An 18,936-nucleotide genomic window follows, 5' to 3' on the forward strand; every position below is an offset into this window, starting at 1 on the left:
ATTAATCATGTATCTCATTAGCCATTTAAAGTAACTAACTAACTAACCACTAAATTACAAGACATTAATAAAATCACTGAAGTGTACTTTGTTTAATAAAAATAAACGATATTCATTCATTCAAATTAATTGGATACACCGATACAATACAACTTTGCTAAAAATAAAAAGAATGAATTTAGGAACATTCTCACATCATCCATGTTAATAGAATACAACCACAAAGTAAAAAGCCTACAAATATTATTTTATTCGAGTCTTTGAAATAGTCATACCTCCGGATATGCAACATTGACGACGTCAAATTTATTTATTGGATCTGCACTATATCAAAACTAATCTAACAATATGAACAGAACTAACACATGAACAAAATGGAACGACAAACAATGCCTCACAAAGACGATGAACAAAACGTCGCACTAAGATGACCAATTTCGGTGGGATAAGTCCATACAGAGCTTGCTGGCCCCCTACAAGTGGACGGTGAGATTAGTCCCCTCGGATTAGTCGATTCTTGGATCGGATACCGGGTTTTAAAAAAAATGACGAAATCACAAAAAATTAAATAAAAATAAAGGAAAAAAACAATTTAAAAAGGTGATTTGGGTGCAAAAATTGATCCTAAACCACCCATCTTTGATAGACGAAGGAAACGAAACTAAAATTTTAGGTAATGACTCATAAGAGAGAAACAACGTCGCAATATAAGTATACATTTGTTTAACTATTAAATAATTGATATGCACTTGAGTTGTGATTGGTGAATAAATTACTCTAAATTATTAACGAGATATAAATTACTCTAAATTATTTCCTAAATAACAATTTACTCTAAATTATTAGTAATATCATATTTTTCCTTAAAAAATATATATCTGATATCATATTTTGGTGTCAACTTATGAGTTTAAATAACAATATTCTTTAATTAACCGCTAATCTTCTCTTAGTTTAAAGGATTTAATACGACTTTTGTATTTTATTTGGTTTTTTCTAAATTACCTTTGAAGAATGGTGGATAATTTATCCACCAACTAATGAAAATGAGCAATTTATTTGTAGGATCAAGATAGTTCATGAATACGTGCTTATGTGGCTAATGTGTATTGGTTGGGGTAAATTACCCATCATTCTTTCATGGGTAGCCTATTGTCACCATTTTATTTTATTTTATTTTGAGCAAGGATATAATACCTTTTTTTAAGCAAAGATATTTCTTTTTTATGGTGGTCGGGGTTTAATCTCCGAACGTATTTGTCCTGAGCTAAGCTCACGAGGACTTTAAACAATATTGTTAATTTGTCTCGATTATCTTATGTTAAAGTGAGTATATAACGGCGGGAATACCGTCAATAAATATTTTATTTTATTTTATTCTTTTTGCGTTTGAATAGAGGTACTGAATGACAAAATTAGAGTCCAGAGTACTGATCATAGTCAGGTCATCAAATAGAAAGACCTTGAGGAGGTGTCCTTTCAAAAATGATATTGGACCATATTATAAAAAAGAAATCATATTGGACCAGCAGGTGAATCATTCTTTTTACTCAAGAACCGTCTTTCGTCTGCCATTAAGCTTACGTACCATTGATCTGATCCAAGCATGCATCATCCAGAAGCTTTCATTTTCTAATGGTTACCCAGTCCTTGGGTTTATCGTTATTATCATATTTTAATGCGAATATGTAAATTTTAATCCTCTACATGCAATAATATAGACTAATCCTTTGAAGAAGATAGATCCACAATAAACTTTAAAACTCTTCCTCAAGAGTTTTAACAATATTTCATTCTCATGGTTGAATTTAAATACAAGATTGGTGAACTATCGGAAGAGATCGGAACTATCTCATCCAAGTGTTTTTGGATTTTTTTAATCACCGAATATTCTATGAAAGATTAAAAGTGAAAAATATTAATTGATGCAATACAGGTAGCAATCAACTACCATGATTTGATACACATGGAGTTCAATCTGATACACCAATCAGGATTAACTACCATGATAACTAACTCTTAATATAAGAGAATAACTAACTGTTGACAGAGTTCTAACTAATTCATTTCATTGTAGAAAAAAAAAATCTCCCCCTAAAAATGTTTGATATACCCAACTTAGACAGTAGGGCCAGAAATTTAGTTTATGTTTGATATCACGGTGGATGTGCTAGAATCACGATAACCCACCGTGATTTTGCATAAGCTAGAGAGTGAAACTTTTGAAAATTCACAGTGGATCGTCGTGATTTTGACACACCCACCGTGATATCAAACATATGCTTAGATTGAGAGGAGTGTTTTATATGCAGAGGACAAGTAGATGAGGTTGATTAGTCCTGGAGTTATACATCGTATAATGAAGTGACAATCGATGTTAATGTGTTTAGACCTTTCATTTGATGTGTGAGATTGGTTGCAAGTATGGTTGTCTGTTATCACAGAAAGACAACATCATTGAAGGAATATGAATCTCAAATGCCTTAAGAAGTTGTTGTGCCCGACGTCCATTGAGGTTATTGCAATACTTATGATTAAGGATAAAGTTAAAATAACTCAACTACTTACTCTAAAATGTTGTATTCAATGATATTGAAGTGTGCTGTGATTTGAAGACACCACCACAGTACACAAACAAAACAACTGGTTGGATAACTTAAGCTTAATGATGAAATAAATATATTTCTCTTACTGTGAGCATGTCATGATTCACCCAAATTAAAGATATGGGTGTACCAACTAATGCCCTTTTAAGGTAGCTTTTGTCATTTGTCCAAAGCTTCTCATAATATCCTAGTTACCAGTAATCATTGCAAGAGCATTCTCCATTAACAAAGTGATGAAAGCGGTTAGCATCCCTTACAATAATTTCCCTCTTAACTATTTTTGATATGTATTTGGTGACAGTATGACAGTCAACACAGATGCGAAGATTTTTGGTGATTCTAATCAAGCTTCCATATGGCGTGTTTAGAAGTCCAAATGCTATAGCTAATCTCTCACTATGTCCCCAGAGCAACTGAACCTTCATCGTTTCATTTACATCACGAAGGACACAACTCGTATCAGCAACATAACCAGAAGCCTCCACCTCAAGCCTCAAATTTTCTAGCAATTGTTTAATATTTTCCCAACCAGGATGAGAATCATCACCAGCAAAAAATGTGAAAACTTGGTTACCTACTTCAGTTAAACTAAAAGCAGGTGTTTTCTTCAGGCCCCTTTTCCTCATGAGGCCCCTTATGTAATTAACCGACTCCCATCTTCTTGCTTCAGAATATATATTCGACAACATAACGTAAATTCCCGTGTTCAAGTAATCTAAAGAAATTAATCTATCTGCAATTTGTATCCCCATATTAATATTTTTATGGATTCTGCAACCGCCGAGCAAAGCCTCGAGCACATCAATGCTTGGTTCAACGGGAATTTGTTTAACCAATGCATATGCTTCCTCAAGATAGCCTGCTCGACTAAGAAGATCCACAAAACAAGCATAGTGTTTGTCACTAGGCTTAATATTATGAACTCTTTCCATACAGTGGAACAAAGTCCTACCCTCTTCAACGAGGCCTGAGTGACTGCATGCTGTTAGCATAGAAACAAATGTAGTTTGGTTTGGCTTGAGCCTTTCGTCTATCATTCTATCATAGACACGAAGAGCTTGATGTCCTTGACCGTGCATTCCGTAACCCATAATCATAGAGTTACAAAGTATAACATCTTTTAAGTGGAATCCATTATAGAATAGCTTCTCAGCAGAGTGAATTTTGCCACACTTGGCATACATATCAATCAAAGCCGACATATTAACAGCATTGAATTCATAACCATGCCGGATCAAATGGCCATGTACACTCCTTCCTTTCTTGAGAGATCCTAGGTGGGCACAACAATGCACAAGACTAACAAGAGTGACAGAATTGGCAGCCACATTTTCTTCTTGCATCCGACAAAATAATTTCAAGGCACCCTCTGCATAGCCATTTTGTGATAAACCCACCAGCATAGCAGTCCAAGTAATTACATTCCTTTTTTCCATTGTTCTGAAAACATCAGATGCCTGCTTTATGGCACCACATTTAGAATACATATCAACAATTGCAGTGGATAAAACTAGATTTGATTCAAGTCCTTTTCTAATTATACAAGCATGGAGGACTTTCCCGTTTTCCAAATCAGATGTTTGAGAACATCCTCGAATAAGGCTCACCAACGTCCCCGAATCAAACCCGTCACCACTTTGGACCAGTTTATGAAAGAGAGAAAAAGATTCAGGCACCATACCATTTTGAACACATCCTGAAATCATAGCATTCCATGAAATCAAGCTTCTACTACACATTCTATTGAAAACCAAAAAAGCACTTTCAGTGTCACCAACATTACAATACATATCAACCAATGAAGTAAGCACAAAAACATCATCACCCATGCCTAATGCAAGCACAAAAACATGAACACACGTTCCCAGTTTCTTGTGTCCACTTTCGCCACACGCTTTAAGTATGCTAGCCATAGTCACAGAACTCGGCCTTATCCCACAACTAATCATCTCAACAAACAACTGAATTACCTCTTTCAAAAGGCCCTCCTGCACATAGCCTCCAATTATCGAATTCCAACATACAACATCCCTTTCAGGCATCCCATCAAAGACCATCCGCGCATCGTTAAGATTCCCACATTTCACCAAAAAGTTAATCATCGAACTACCAACATGCGGATGCAAATGAAATCCCTTTCTAACAGCCATCCTAACAAGTTCCATTCCAACCTCATCATCCAATAGAACAGTACAAGCCTTGAGACCAAAAACACAAGTATAACTATTTAGTTCAATATCACGCAAACCCATCATTTTAAACAACTTGGGAACCTCTTTATATTCCATGTTCTTAAGGAATCCACCCATCATGGCATTACAAAGTATGGTTTCTCTGTGAGGACATTGATCAAACACCTTATATGCATAATTAAGAAAACCCAAATTAGAATAGATTTTGATAAGTTTTGTGGCCAAAAAATGTTGATTTGATGCATAATTTCTGATAATTTGTGCGTGGATGGATTTGACATCGATAAGGGTATTTGAGAATTCACGTAATAGTGAAGAAAAAATTGAAGAAGGTTGGTTAAATAATGAGGCATTTTCAATGGTAGCAAATGGTGCATGCTTGTGAATGAGCTTGTAGCTACAGAATGTCCTGGATTTAGCGACGTTTAAATATGATAAAGGCATCAACCATAAGAAATGAAGGAAGAATGAGTAGTGTTCAACTTCAACTTAAGTGCTTATTCAATTGTAGTGTCTGTCAAACAAATGAATTAAAGATACTAGTAAAGGTCTGTTTGGTTCAAACTGTGGAGAAAATGAGGAATTTTAATGGAGGGGATGGAAGAGGAGGGGAGTGAAAATATTTTAATTACGGCTTAAATATGTTTTTTGTCCATGCAAATATAGGTTATTTGAATTTTTGTCCATGAAGTTACTAATCCTTCCAATTTGCCCCTGCAAATATTAATCATTTAACTTTTGGTCATAATTACATCTGATTAGTAACTTCCGGGACGAAAATTCAAATGACCTATATTTGCAGGGATGAAAGACATATTTAAGCAAACCACCTCGCCTAATCATCACTTGCCACATGGGCACCACGTCGCAATGACAGCCCACCTCAGTAAAAAAATCTAATTAGGACCAAAAATCAAATGATTAATATTTGCAGGGGCAGATCGGAAGGATTAGTAACTTCAGGGACGAAAATTCAAATTGCCTATATTTGCAGGGAGGAAAGACATATTTAAGCCTATAATTATTTATATGTTTAGTTCATGATCTCTCTCATTCTGATGCCGTTTCCGTTATATTTGCCTAGAAGCTGCCACGAGCCGCTCAATGTCGTGCACCATCAACCACTCATCGCCCTCGTCAGTCCCAGGTGTTACATGTCCGCCAACTTCTGCTTGGTTCATCTCCGAACCACATCATAATGTGAGAGGTCTGCTCTGATACCACTTGTAACGTCTCATATGACTTTCAGGATTGTAGATTGACGCTACAACCCAACACGAGTCTTTTCAGCGTGTTTTGTTCTCACTTGCACACTTTTGAGAAATTTTCCATAATGGCATCCATTCCAAAATTGTTCCAAAGTCGAGCACGCTTTACTGTGGAGTTCTTATGGAGTGAACTACAAAAAAGAAGATGCATTTTGTTAGTAGGGTTAATGGTGCTTTACCCCCTGTAATATAGGTCATTTCTGGTTTTCCTCCATATATATATTTTTTTGGAATACCCCCTAATAGATCATAAAAAAACGAAAAAAATTCTACAAAAAAAAAAGAAAAAAAAGAAAAATTCGTTTTTTTATGACCTATTAGGGGGGTATTTCAAAAAAAATAAAAATTTACCAGAGGGTAAATCAAAAAAAATATTTTACAGGGGAAAACAAAAAATGACATATATCACATAGGGTAAAGCACCTTTAACCCTTGTTAGTATAGGTAGTACAAAACGATTCTTATAAGTCTGTTTTCAATCATACAGTCTCATACTAGCACGACCTCAGGATCCTTCTTATTTTTATGTGGACTCGGTTGCTTTTGCTTAGAAACTATCGAAAACCACTCATTGTCATGTCTTGTGCATCGGCAACCACTGCACGTCCTTGTCATCCTCGGGCGTTACACGTTGATAATCCATCTAACATAATAAATATTTATAAAATTAAGCTCTAGAAAAATATTTACAATAATTTTTAATAATATTAAATTATATATAAATATAATTCAATGTAAGAGGGAAAAAAAAATAACAAATAAATTACATCATAGGTTCTTTAAAGGGACGCAATATAAGATGCTAGGTGGGATTTGGGTCCCTCCCCTCTCGTACTTGAAAATCATTTGTCATTTTTTCAGAAGTTATTGTTCGTCTTCTTCTTAAAACCATACGACCCACCTTTGATTTTATGTCAAAGTATACAAAGTATGACTATGATTAAATGATTGATCGTTTCCTTTTCTCTGTCTTTTTTGAAAACCTACACACCTCAACATACATTTAGTAGAACAATTTTTCCTTTATCATCAAAATATTATCCAGAGACATTATTTATTGAACCTATTTGGTTCTTACAATCCCCCCTCTCAATGTTTTTTTTTTTATGATGACACTATTCATGAAAATAATACTCTTATAAAAATGAAAATGGACGAACACTATTGATGATTCACAACTTCAACAGATGTTAAGCCTTTGGACTTGCTTAGGATGTTAAATCAAAGTAGTTCATTCATGGTCTTTAAGGATGTTAAGCCTTTAAACAAGGGTGAATATCGTGACATATGTAGACTCTAATGTTAAAGGAAATGAATGAAGACTTAATGAAGTTGATAGAGACTCGGTGAAAATGGTGCACACTCAATGCAAATGATGTAGACGGTGCAAATGATGAAAACAAAAAAAATATGTAGACGCATGTTGTATAGTCAGAAAAAATTAGGTTAAAGTGCATTTTTTTTCCCTAATTTTCAAAAACTTATAATTTTGGTCTCCTAAGTATAAAAACTATAATTTTGGTCCCCTATAATTTAGCTCATTTGCATCTTTGATCATTTTGGTCAATTTTAACCAAATCAATGCTGATTGGACATGCCACGCATGTAATTACCTATTTTAAAAATAAAAAAATTCATGTGTATAAATGTCAAATTAAAAATCCCAAAAATTTCATATAAAATTACCTATTTCTCCCTCCCTCTTCTTCCTCTTAATCTTCATCATCTTAATCATTAAGTTCATATAAACCTAGATAAGTTTGAATTAACAAACCCAAAAAAAAAAAAACAAAGAACAAGAAATGATCGAAACTCAAATTCATTTCTTCCTCCATTACAACCTTTACCAACAACACAATTAATACAAATAAGTGAAAAAAAAAATAAATGAACAAATTAAAAAGAAAAGAAAAAGAAGTTTCTGAAGTAGCAATAAACGTCACAAGAAAGGGGGGGTTTGAATTGTGACCCTTTTAAAATTATTCCTGAAACTTTAAATTAGATTTTATGTACTCAAGAAAGATCTTGGTAAATATTAGTTGAACAGATAAATATTAATTTGATGTATAAAGGACCAGAACGTTCTGGAAAGATATAATATAAGTGTAGAATGTTAAAACAATAATAAACTGAATTTTAAACCTTTAGTCAAGTATTAAGCAGTTGTTTTATCTTGGACCAGAATGTTCTGGAGGCAGTTTAATTTATCAGAATAATATGAGTTAAGTTAGGACCAGAGAACTCTGGATTAATATGGTTGAGATTAGGACCAGAATGTTCTGGAGGTGAATATTAAAGCTTTGTGATAATGTGTGTGTTTAGTGTGTATAAGTAAAAGAGAGAGAGAGAGAGAGAGAGAGAGAGAGAGAGAGAGAGAGAGAGAGAGAGAGAGAGAGAGAGAGAGAGAGAGAGAGAGAGAGAGAGAGAGAGAGAGAGAGAGAGAGAGAGAGAGAGAGAGAGAGAGAGAGAGAGAGAGAATAACACAGGAGAGTTATCCTGGTTCACCAAACCCGGCTACTTCCAGTCCCCACACTTCGTGTGAGATTGTCCACTATAGTATGCAGTTGGTAGAAACTTCTAACCAACACTATAAGGTCTTGATCACACCAGATCAGTCCGTAACCACTGTATTATCAACCTCAGCAGGCTTCTACAATTCTTTGCTTTCGCACAAGAAAGGTTGGAACTCTTCCTATCTCAAACTATTAAACCCAATAGACTTGAGATCTAGTTATCTCTTTGTAAGGTGATTTGTTTGGATCGAATGTCTCAAACAAAAGTAATAAAAATGTTGTTTGGATCTGGCGTCTCAAACAAAAGATGTGTAGGATGTTGTTTGGAACTTTATATGTCAAACAAACTATCCTTGTACAAACTTAGAAATATGTTCTCAATGAGAAAAGATGATTGAAGAGATTGATAGCTTTTTCTTTGAGAGAGATAAATGCTTTGTATTTCAAACTCTTACATTTCTCCTTCAACGTCCTCTTCTATTTATAGAGCTGAATCCCTTGGAGAGCAAGCCAATAAAGAGCTGTTGTGCTTCCAATTTGAATTTGAATTTTGGCTCCAAAGAGACTTGGGGAGAAAGCATGTAGAGAATGTTTCTTCAGTTTCGCCCAGATCATTCTCTCAGTTCCAACCAAAACTTGAACGAAATTGTAGAGCACGTGCTTGCTTAGTTGGTGATGAGCTGTGATCAAGCCTTTGTAACTTGCTGCCCACTTGATGATGTTTGCTTAGATCATCTTGATGATGTCATGTAGCTTGGAGATAAATATTGATCCTTTGAATATTCCTTTTCCTCAAAATTCCTTAATGGATCGAAAAAGCCACATGAGGGCCCAAGGATAATTTTTATTCTTTTTGCTTCCAACACATGTGCAAGAATATAATTTATTTCCTTTGTTTCTTTGTCCTTTAATGCATTTCCAAGAACCTTGATTTCTTTCCTCTTTAAGTGAGACAAAAGAGAATATTTGCTTTGGTCTTGATCTTAATTATGCATATCTTGATAATTCCCCAAAAAGCTCATATTTGTTCATATCCATTTTCAATAAAGATTTTGTTATCCCTTGTGAGTGCCAGAACGTTCTCTTGCTTTTACTAAACATTCTCATGAAACATTTCTCACAAAATTCATTAGTAGATAACAATATAAATTAAAGTAAATATGTTTGTTATCTTTAAAACATCAATAAAAGATTTTGCTCTCAACAATCTCCCCCTTTTTGATGATAACAAACATGTGAAGAATTTCATTTGATTCCTTTAGTCAAATAAGATTTTTTGGTAATTTTTTGAGAAATAAGTTTATCATAAAAACTCCCCCTCAATTTAAGCATTCAATATCTTTTATTTGAAATTGAGAATGATAAACTTTCATGAATTGAAACAGTGTATATGACAGATTTTATTTTTAGGAATTACTTATTTCCTTTTAAAATCATGGCAAGATAAAGTCATAATTCAACAATCATGATTTTTTCGCAAAGCATAGAATGCATATATATATATATAAAACAAGCAGCAACATAAGAGTAACATAGTAGCAGCATAGCAGTAGTGATCTAGCATTTTACAGACCAAAACACAGTTTTAAATGCATAAAAGTCATATAGACTAAACATAAAGTTGCATAGGCAACAACATCAGCAGCAGTCCAAAAAGAAACATTTCCAAAAAGGCTGATTTTGCTTTTAATTCTTCAATCTTCCCCCCTTTTCTTTCTCCCCCTTTGTTTCATCAAAAAGGAGAATGAGCCACCAAGCTTGCTAAGGCGTAGGTGAAGAGTCATCAGAGGAGGAAGAAGCAGCAGGCATAGGCATAGTAAAGAGTGGTGGAGGAAAAGGATGCGCAACAGGTGGAGGGACATTATACCTCATGCTTAAAACTTGTGTGAGCCAATCCCTTAGGATTTGATTTTCAATATTGTTGTAGACTAGATAACTGAGAATAGCTTGCTGTCCTTCAAACAATCTAGGCAAGTCCTTCCTAAGTTTGCTAACATCTTTCTCAAGCTTAGTCCTTTTAGGACGCCTTTGATCTCTTGGATCATCGGTTGGTCCTGGTTGAGAAGTGTTTCCACACGCATTAGTAGGCATAGAGGGCAGAGTAGGAGTAGTGGATTGCAAAGTGCTGAAAGAGTGTAATGGAACAGAGGTGTTTGGAGCGGAGTTAAAGAATTTGCTCACATAACTGTCATTGAACAAAGCAGAATAACTATCATGTGGAGAGGACACATGAAGATAATTGGACTGAGACACATTTGTGAAAAGCTGAGAAGCTGTGTTTTGAAAACCATGAAGAACCTCAGTTGCCTGGGCAGTAGAAAATGATGAGGATTGATTTTTGAAATTTGCTAAAAGATCTAAATGCTCATCAGCCACAGGAGAAGCTTGCTGAGAACGTTCTGGAATTGAAGGAGAACGTTCTGGTGTGGCTTCTTGAGTTGGAACAAAAGGAGGAGTGTCCTCACAAACAGTTTCCTCATTCATTTTCATGGATGAAAAATCAGAGGGATCTGCTTTCATGTGACTGATGTTCTTAGGAGTGAATTTTGAATTTTCAAAAACAGAGTCTTCATTTTCTAAAACAACTCCTTTTTCTTTAAAAATCCTAGTTAACATCATACCATATGGAAGACAATATTTTTTGTTGTCTTTTGCAGCAGCAGCCATCATGTGATGAATGATCACATAAGGAAGACAAAGTTGTTTTTCAAAAAACATATGATAAATGATCATAAGGTCGTTTTTTGTGACATGACCATGATTACCACTTCTAGGAATTAAGCTATGTTGACTAAGCAGATTGAAAATTTTAGGAACTTTTTGAAGGTTAGATGAAATAAGACCAGTGGTACCAGGTAAAAACACATCTTGGTAAACTTTTTCTAGATTGACCCCTAGTTTTTCATCCCAAGAATCACCATAGACACAGTTTCCAGAAACAGGGATATTAAACAAAGTTCCTATGTCTTCAGGGGTAAGAGAGATCTCAACCCCTTTTACAGTGGACCGGATTAAACTCTTTTCAGGAAAAGTTTCAAACATAAAATAAAAAGCTTGAACAACCTCAGGATAATACCTTTCTCGCATTTGAAGGAAGGAGGTCCAACCAAGAAGATCAGTGATAGCTTTCAAAAAGATTTCTTCTTTGTCAAAAGCTTTAAAATCCACAAACCTTCCATTTGCAATAGGTCTCGTGATCCACTTGTCATGAAAATCTTCTTCAAATTCTGGCTCAATCAGAGGAAAGAATTTTGATGTGTTAATAGAGAGATTGTTGGTTTTCTTTCTCTTGGGTTTAGGAGCTTCGTGAGGCACCTTTGTAGGAGCAGAAATAGCCTTTCCTTTGCCTTTATCCTTCTTTGGAGGAGGCGGTTTGGGAGTAGCTTTTGGAATTGGGATTGTCTTGGATTCTTCCCTAACTTTTGAAGCCACAGTTTGCGACTTTTCAGGAGACTTTGGAGGAGAAGGATCCTCGTGGGAGACATCAACAGAAGGTTCTGTTGGAACAGCTTCTCTGTGGTTGGTTTCATCTTCAGAATCATGAATTTCATGTACTGTAGTATCTACACTTTGAGTTTTTCTCAATCCTATTCCAGCCCTAATTCTGTTTGATCTACGAACACCAATTGATTGAGAAGATTTTGTCTTCTTTGGTTTCGATTGAGAGAAATTTTTGAGATGAGGAGCGGTTTGAGTGATGATTGGTGGAGAAGCTTGAAACAAGGGTTTACTAATCATGTCTAGAGGCATGATGTTTAGTGGTGGTTCATCTTCTGGAGTGTTTGGTTGGTGTTGAGTTAGAAGAGGAGACAGAGATGAATCTGATGGCGGCGGTGAGAGTGGTGGAGAGTTTGGAGATGGTGGTGTTTTGTTTAGGTCAGGTGGAGAAGGTGGTGGAGGAGGAGACGGTGACCGTGGTGAAGGCCGTGGTGATGGTGTTCTGGCTCTTTTGGCTTTTCCTTTGGTTCTGGCCATGGTGTGGATCTGAGATTTTTGGAGAAGATGAAGAGTTTCTTTTATAGAGAGAAGATGGAAGAGAAGGTTTTTCTTCTTTTCTTGAAGAAGTAGGGAGTGAGATACGTAGGAGAAGAAAGAGAAGGGCAAAACAGCTTTTACTTGATTGTTGGTGGTTTTAAAAAAAAGCTAGTTTCCATAAAGTAAAATGATGTGCTTTAAATGTGATGAAAATGGCATCTTTTGATATTTGAAAATCTTTACCATTTTTGTTCAGACACAAACATATATTTGAAAAACAAATATGATAAATTGATTTCACTTTTCTTCTAAAGAAGAAAACGTGAAGGCCAAGGGAGAGAGAGAACGTTCTCTAGAACGTTCTGGGCCAAATCATTTAGGTTTTTTAATAATATGTAATTTTTCTTTGATAAAATTAAACCGATCTTCAACCAAAGGTTTTGTGAAAATATCGGCCAATTGATTTTCAGTGTCAACAAAAATTAATTCTATTTCCTTTTTGTTAACATGATCTCTAATAAAATGATGTTTTATTTCAATGTGTTTTGATCTTGAATGCTGAATAGGATTTTTAGATAAATTTATTGCACTCGTATTGTCACAAAATATGGAATGTTTTCATACCTGATTGAGAAATCTTCTAACTGATTTCTTATCCATAATACTTGAGAGCAGCAATTTGCTGCTGACACGTATTCAGCTTCAGTAGTTGATAAAGCAATAGTGTTTTGCTTTCTACATGACCAGCTGATTAGTGCTTTCCCGAGAAACTGACATGTGCCACTTGTGCTCTTTCTTTCTATCTTGTCTCCAGCATAGTCAGCATCGCAATAAGCTGTTAAATCAAAACAGGACCCTTTGCTATACCAAAGGCCAAGATCAGTAGTACCTACTAGATATCTGAAAATTCTTTTGACTGCAGTTAAATGTGATTCTCTTGGAGAGGCTTGAAAGCGTGCACATAAACCTACTGCAAAGACAATATCTGGTCTACTAGCAGTTAAATACAAAAGGGAACCAATCATTCCCCTATATTCTTTTTCAGAAATATTTTTTCCTGTCTCGTCTTTATCTAGACTAGAGGATGGATGCATGGGAGTAGCCATAATTTTGGCTTCATTCATTTTATATTTTTTGAGAAGATCTTTAGTATATTTTTCTTGACAAATAAATATTCCATTTGTTTCTTGTTTAATTTGTAAACCAAGAAAAAATCTTAATTCTCCCATCATACTCATTTCAAATTCACTTTGCATGAGTCCAGAGAATTCTTCACACATTTGTTCATTTGTAGATCCAAAAATAATATCATCTACATAAATTTGAACAATTAAGAAGTCTGATTTATTATCTTTTCTAAAAAGTGTTGTATCAATTTTTCCTCTTAAAAAATTATTTTTGAGTAAGAATGTACTTAACCTTTCATACCAAGCTCTTGGAGCTTGTTTTAAACCATATAAAGCTTTTGTGAGTTTAAATACATGGTTAGGTTTGGTAGAGTTTTCAAAACCTGGAGGTTGGTGCACATAGACTTCTTCATTTAAGAAACCGTTTAAAAAGGCACTTTTAACATCCATTTGAAAGAGTTTAATATTTTTATGAGATGCATATGCAAGAAGAATACGTATTGCTTCTAACCTGGCAACTGGAGCAAATGTTTCATCATAGTCAATACCTTCTTGTTGATTGTAGCCTTGTGCTACTAATCTAGCTTTATTTCTGACAACTTTTCCTTCTTCATTTAATTTGTTTCTGAAGACCCACCTTGTACCTATTATAGAATGGTTTTGAGGTTTTAAGACAAGATTCCATACCTGATTTCTCTCAAATTGAGAGAGTTCTTCTTCCATGGCTTTTACCCATGATTCTTCGCACATAGCTTCATTTATATTTTTTGGTTCAATATGTGAGATCATAGCCATGTTGTTATCATTGTCTTTGAATGATAATCTTGTCCTGATTCCATCAAATGTACTTCCAATGATTTGTTCTGGAGGATGATCACCAACAGTCTTCCAACTTTTTGGAGGAGTTTGAGATGAAGATGCTTGATCTATATTACTTATAATTTCTTGATTTTGTATAGGTTCCTCATCATCTTCTTTGTTAGTAACTAAATCATCAAACTCATCAAAAACAACATGCATGCTTATTTCCATGGTTTGATTTTTTAAGTTATAGATTCTATAACCTTTGGAATTTGTTGCATATCCTAAAAAGATTTCTTTATCTGATTTTGAATCAAATTTTCCTAGGTTTTCTTTATCATTTAAAATATAACAAAAACAACCAAAAATGTGAAAATAAGAAATGTCTGGTTTTCTGTTTTTCCAAAGTTCATAAGGGGTTTTGTTGAGAATTTTTCTAATTGAAACTCGATTTATAATATAGCAAGAAGTGTTAATAGCTTCAGCCCAAAAATATTTTTCAACATTTGATTCATTAATCATTGTTCTTGCCATTTCTTGTAAGGTGCGATTTTTTCTTTCAACAACTCCATTTTGTTGAGGAGTTCTAGCACATGAAAAGTTGTGTGAAATTCCTTTTTCATCAAAAAATGTTTTGAATGATAAATTTTCAAATTCACCTCCATGATCACTTCTTACGGAGATAATGTTTGATTCTTTTTCATTTTGAACGAGTTTGCAAAAATTTTTAAAAGCTTCAAAGGCTTCATCTTTGTGTTTTAAAAACAAAACCCATGTGTATCTGGAAAAGTCATCGACTATTACAAAACCATATTGTTTTCCAGCAAGACTTGCAGTTCTAACAGGTCCAAATAAATCTATGTGAAGAAGCTCAAGAGGTTTTTTAGTAGAAACAAAGTCATTTGTTTTAAAACTACTTTTAACTTGTTTTCCTCGAACACAAGCTTCACATATTTTATTTTTATCAAAATTTATTTTTGGAAGACCTGTTACTAAGTCTAGTTGTGAAATTTTTGAAATAGTTTTCATGCTAACATGTCCAGCTCGTTTATGCCAAATCCATTTATCTTTGTCAATGGACATAAAACAAGTTTCAGCTGGAATGTCATCTAAGAATAAAACATAAAGATTTTTCTGTCTGGAACCAGTGAAGAAAATTTTTCCAGTAGAGACTTGTTTGACTTCACATATGTTGGGTTTAAAGATTACTTCAAAACCACTGTCGCATAATTGACTTATGCTTAGTAGGTTATGTTTTAATCCTTCAACATATTGAACATCTTCTATTTTAGCAGAATCATTTTTACCAATAATACCTTTACCTTTGATTTTACCTTTGTCGTTGTTACCAAAGGTTACTGCTCCTCCTTCCTTTTTTACAAAAGAGATAAAGCAGTGTTTGTCACCTGTCATGTGTCTAGAGCAGCCACTGTCTAAAAACCATGGCTTTTTCTTTGCATTTTGTGATGAGTCCTGCATTTTGAGTTAGTGGTGTCTTAGGTACCCCAGATTCTGTGGGTCCTTCATTGTTAGTTTTCAAAAGCTCAAGATCTTTCTTCTTGAGAAAACAGTTTATTTCTAAATGACCATTTCTTCTACAGTATACACATTTTATGAGAGAACGTTCTCTGTTTTGAAGAGAATGTTCTGTTTTTAGAGGAGAGTTTTCTGTTATCCTTTTTCTATGAAAACAAGAAAATTCATTGTGTCCATCTCTTTTGCAAAATGAGCATCTTAATTTTTCTTTCTTAGGTATAAGAGTGTTTTCGTAGATTTTATGTTTAGAGCTATCAAAACCTAATCCGGCATCATTGCCCATTTCTATTTGAGATCCTATAATTTTTTGAAAAGTTTCGGTTGATCTTATGAAAGTGGCTAGGTCATTTCTTAAATTTTTGATCTCGTTTTTAAGTAAAATATTTTCATCTTTAGGTTTCAAAGAAGATTGATTTTTGCTAAAATCTTTTAACTTTTCAGCTGCTTGAAAATATGAGTCTTGCAAACTTTGAATAATTTTTTTTTGATCATTGTTCAGAGTTTGAAGTTTCTCTTTTTCTTCTTTAAAGTCTTTAACTTCTTTTTGTAGAGAATAGCATTTATTTGTTAAAAAGTTTGAGTCAAATAAAAGATTATCTATTGTGTTTTCTAGTTCTTTATTTAAAGAAGGTTTGTCAAAAAGAATTACCTCTTCATTGTCTGAGTTTGCCATTAGACATATATTTGCTTCCTCATCTTCTTCAGCTTGTAGTTCATCAAGATCGTCCCACGTCATTAATGCAGTTCTTTTGTAAGGAGTCTTCTTTTTGTTTTGTGGACATTCATTTTTGTAGTGACCTTGCTTGTTGCATCCATAGCAGGTTACTTGGCTTTTATCAACTTCCTTTTTAGAGTTGTCTCTTTTGTTTGGGAAGTATCTTTTTATTTGTTCTCTTATTTTGATCATTCTTTGAATTTTCTTTGTGATGAGTGCTAGTTCAGTTTCTGCCTCTTCTTGAACAATTTGTTCTTCTTCTGTTTCTTCGGTTTGTGTAGGCATTTCTCCTGTATTATCTTGAGTGGTTTGGGATGCTTTGAGAGCAATCATTTTTCCCTTTTTCACCGGTTTATCTTCTTGGAGTAGAATTTCATGAGCTCTAAGCGTTCCAATAAGATCCTCTAAGGCCAAGGAATTTAGATCTTTGGCTTGAGTGATTGCTGTAACCATAGGTCTCCATGTGTTTGGGAGACATCTTAATATTTTTCTAATTCTGTCATGAGGGGAGTATATTTTTCCCAATGACCTCAACTCATTTACTATAGAAGTGAATCGTGAATACATTTCATCAATGTTTTCTTCATCACTCATTTCGAAAATTTCAAATTTTCGTACGCCAATGTCTATCCTTGTTTCTTTAACATGGCTGGTTCCTTCATGATGAATTTTTAATGTATCCCAAATTTCTTTTGCCGTAGTGCATTCATAAATTCTTTCACTTTCTTCCATGGTTAGTGAACATTGTAAAAAGAGTTGAGCTTTAGAGTTTAAGAGTACCATCTTTTTATCAGCATCAGTCCATGATGCCTCAGGTTTGATAGTCACTATTGCTGTGGTTGCATTAGTGATTTGTGGTACAAAGTTACCTTCAGTGATAACCTTCCACATATCTACATCTTGAGACTTTAGGAATAATTCCATCTTTCCTTTCCAGAAGTAATAATTCTTTCCATTGAACAATGGTGGTTTTGTGCATGAAAGGCCTTCTGGTATGTAAGACATTGCTTCTTCCTGAATCTTTTCCTCTAGCACGTGTTAAATGCTTTTACTTCTTTAGAGACCGTGCTCTGATACCAATTGAAGTAGCAATAAACGTCACAAGAAAGGGGGGTTTGAATTGTGACCCTTTTAAAATTATTCCTGAAACTTTAAATTAGATTTTATGTACTCAAGAAAGATCTTGGTAAATATTAGTTGAACAGATAAATATTAATTTGATGTATAAAGGACCAGAACGTTCTGGAAAGATATAATATAAGTGTAGAATGTTAAAACAATAATAAACTGAATTTTAAACCTTTAGTCAAGTATTAAGCAGTTGTTTTATCTTGGACCAGAATGTTCTGGAGGCAGTTTAATTTATCAGAATAATATGAGTTAAGTTAGGACCAGAGAACTCTGGATTAATATGGTTGAGATTAGGACCAGAATGTTCTGGAGGTGAATATTAAAGCTTTGTGATAATGTGTGTGTTTAGTGTGTATAAGTAAAAGAGAGAGAGAGAGAGAGAGAGAGAGAGAGAGAGAGAGAGAGAGAGAGAGAGAGAGAGAGAGAGAGAGAGAGAGAATAACACAGGAGAGTTATCCTGGTTCACCAAACCCGGCTACTTCCAGTCCCCACACTTCGTGTGAGATTGTCCACTATAGTATGCAGTTGGTAGAAACTTCTAACCAACACTATAAGGTCTTGATCACACCAGATCAGTCCGTAACCACTGTATTATCAACCTCAGCAGGCTTCTACAATTCTTTGCTTTCGCACAAGAAAGGTTGGAACTCTTCCTATCTCAAACTATTAAACCCAATAGACTTGAGATCTAGTTATCTCTTTGTAAGGTGATTTGTTTGGATCGAATGTCTCAAACAAAAGTAATAAAAATGTTGTTTGGATCTGGCGTCTCAAACAAAAGATGTGTAGGATGTTGTTTGGAACTTTATATGTCAAACAAACTATCCTTGTACAAACTTAGAAATATGTTCTCAATGAGAAAAGATGATTGAAGAGATTGATAGCTTTTTCTTTGAGAGAGATAAATGCTTTGTATTTCAAACTCTTACATTTCTCCTTCAATGTCCTCTTCTATTTATAGAGCTGAATCCCTTGGAGAGCAAGCCAATAAAGAGCTGTTGTGCTTCCAATTTGAATGTGAATTTTGGCTCCAAAGAGACTTGGGGAGAAAGCATGTAGAGAATGTTTCTTC

General features: G+C 34.4%; 2 protein-coding genes across 2 annotated transcripts; both read right to left on the reverse strand.

Moving 5' to 3' along the window:
- Positions 1-1,975: 1,975 nt before the first annotated feature.
- Positions 1,976-5,386, reverse strand: LOC25493031 (pentatricopeptide repeat-containing protein At1g11290, chloroplastic). Its single transcript, XM_013601406.3, has one exon. The coding sequence runs from the start codon at positions 5,240-5,242 to the stop codon at positions 2,798-2,800; it is 2,445 nt and encodes an 814-aa protein (XP_013456860.1). The 5' UTR covers positions 5,243-5,386; the 3' UTR covers positions 1,976-2,797.
- Positions 5,387-13,135: 7,749 nt separating this feature from the next.
- LOC120579974 (secreted RxLR effector protein 161-like) lies at positions 13,136-13,678 on the reverse strand. Its single transcript, XM_039832769.1, has one exon. It carries the CDS (start codon positions 13,676-13,678, stop codon positions 13,136-13,138), a length of 543 nt encoding a protein of 180 aa, XP_039688703.1.
- Positions 13,679-18,936: the final 5,258 nt, after the last annotated feature.

This window comes from Medicago truncatula, chromosome 4 (assembly GCF_003473485.1).
Source record: "Medicago truncatula cultivar Jemalong A17 chromosome 4, MtrunA17r5.0-ANR, whole genome shotgun sequence".
In the NCBI taxonomy this organism is placed as follows: Eukaryota; Viridiplantae; Streptophyta; class Magnoliopsida; order Fabales; family Fabaceae; genus Medicago; species Medicago truncatula.

What these genes read in the sequence shown, in the direction of transcription:
- LOC120579974 (XM_039832769.1), bottom strand. Translation starts at nt 13,678, where the DNA reads ATGAATGAAGCCAAAATTATGGCTACTCCCATGCATCCATCCTCTAGT.
- LOC25493031 (XM_013601406.3), bottom strand. Translation starts at nt 5,242, where the DNA reads ATGCCTTTATCATATTTAAACGTCGCTAAATCCAGGACATTCTGTAGC.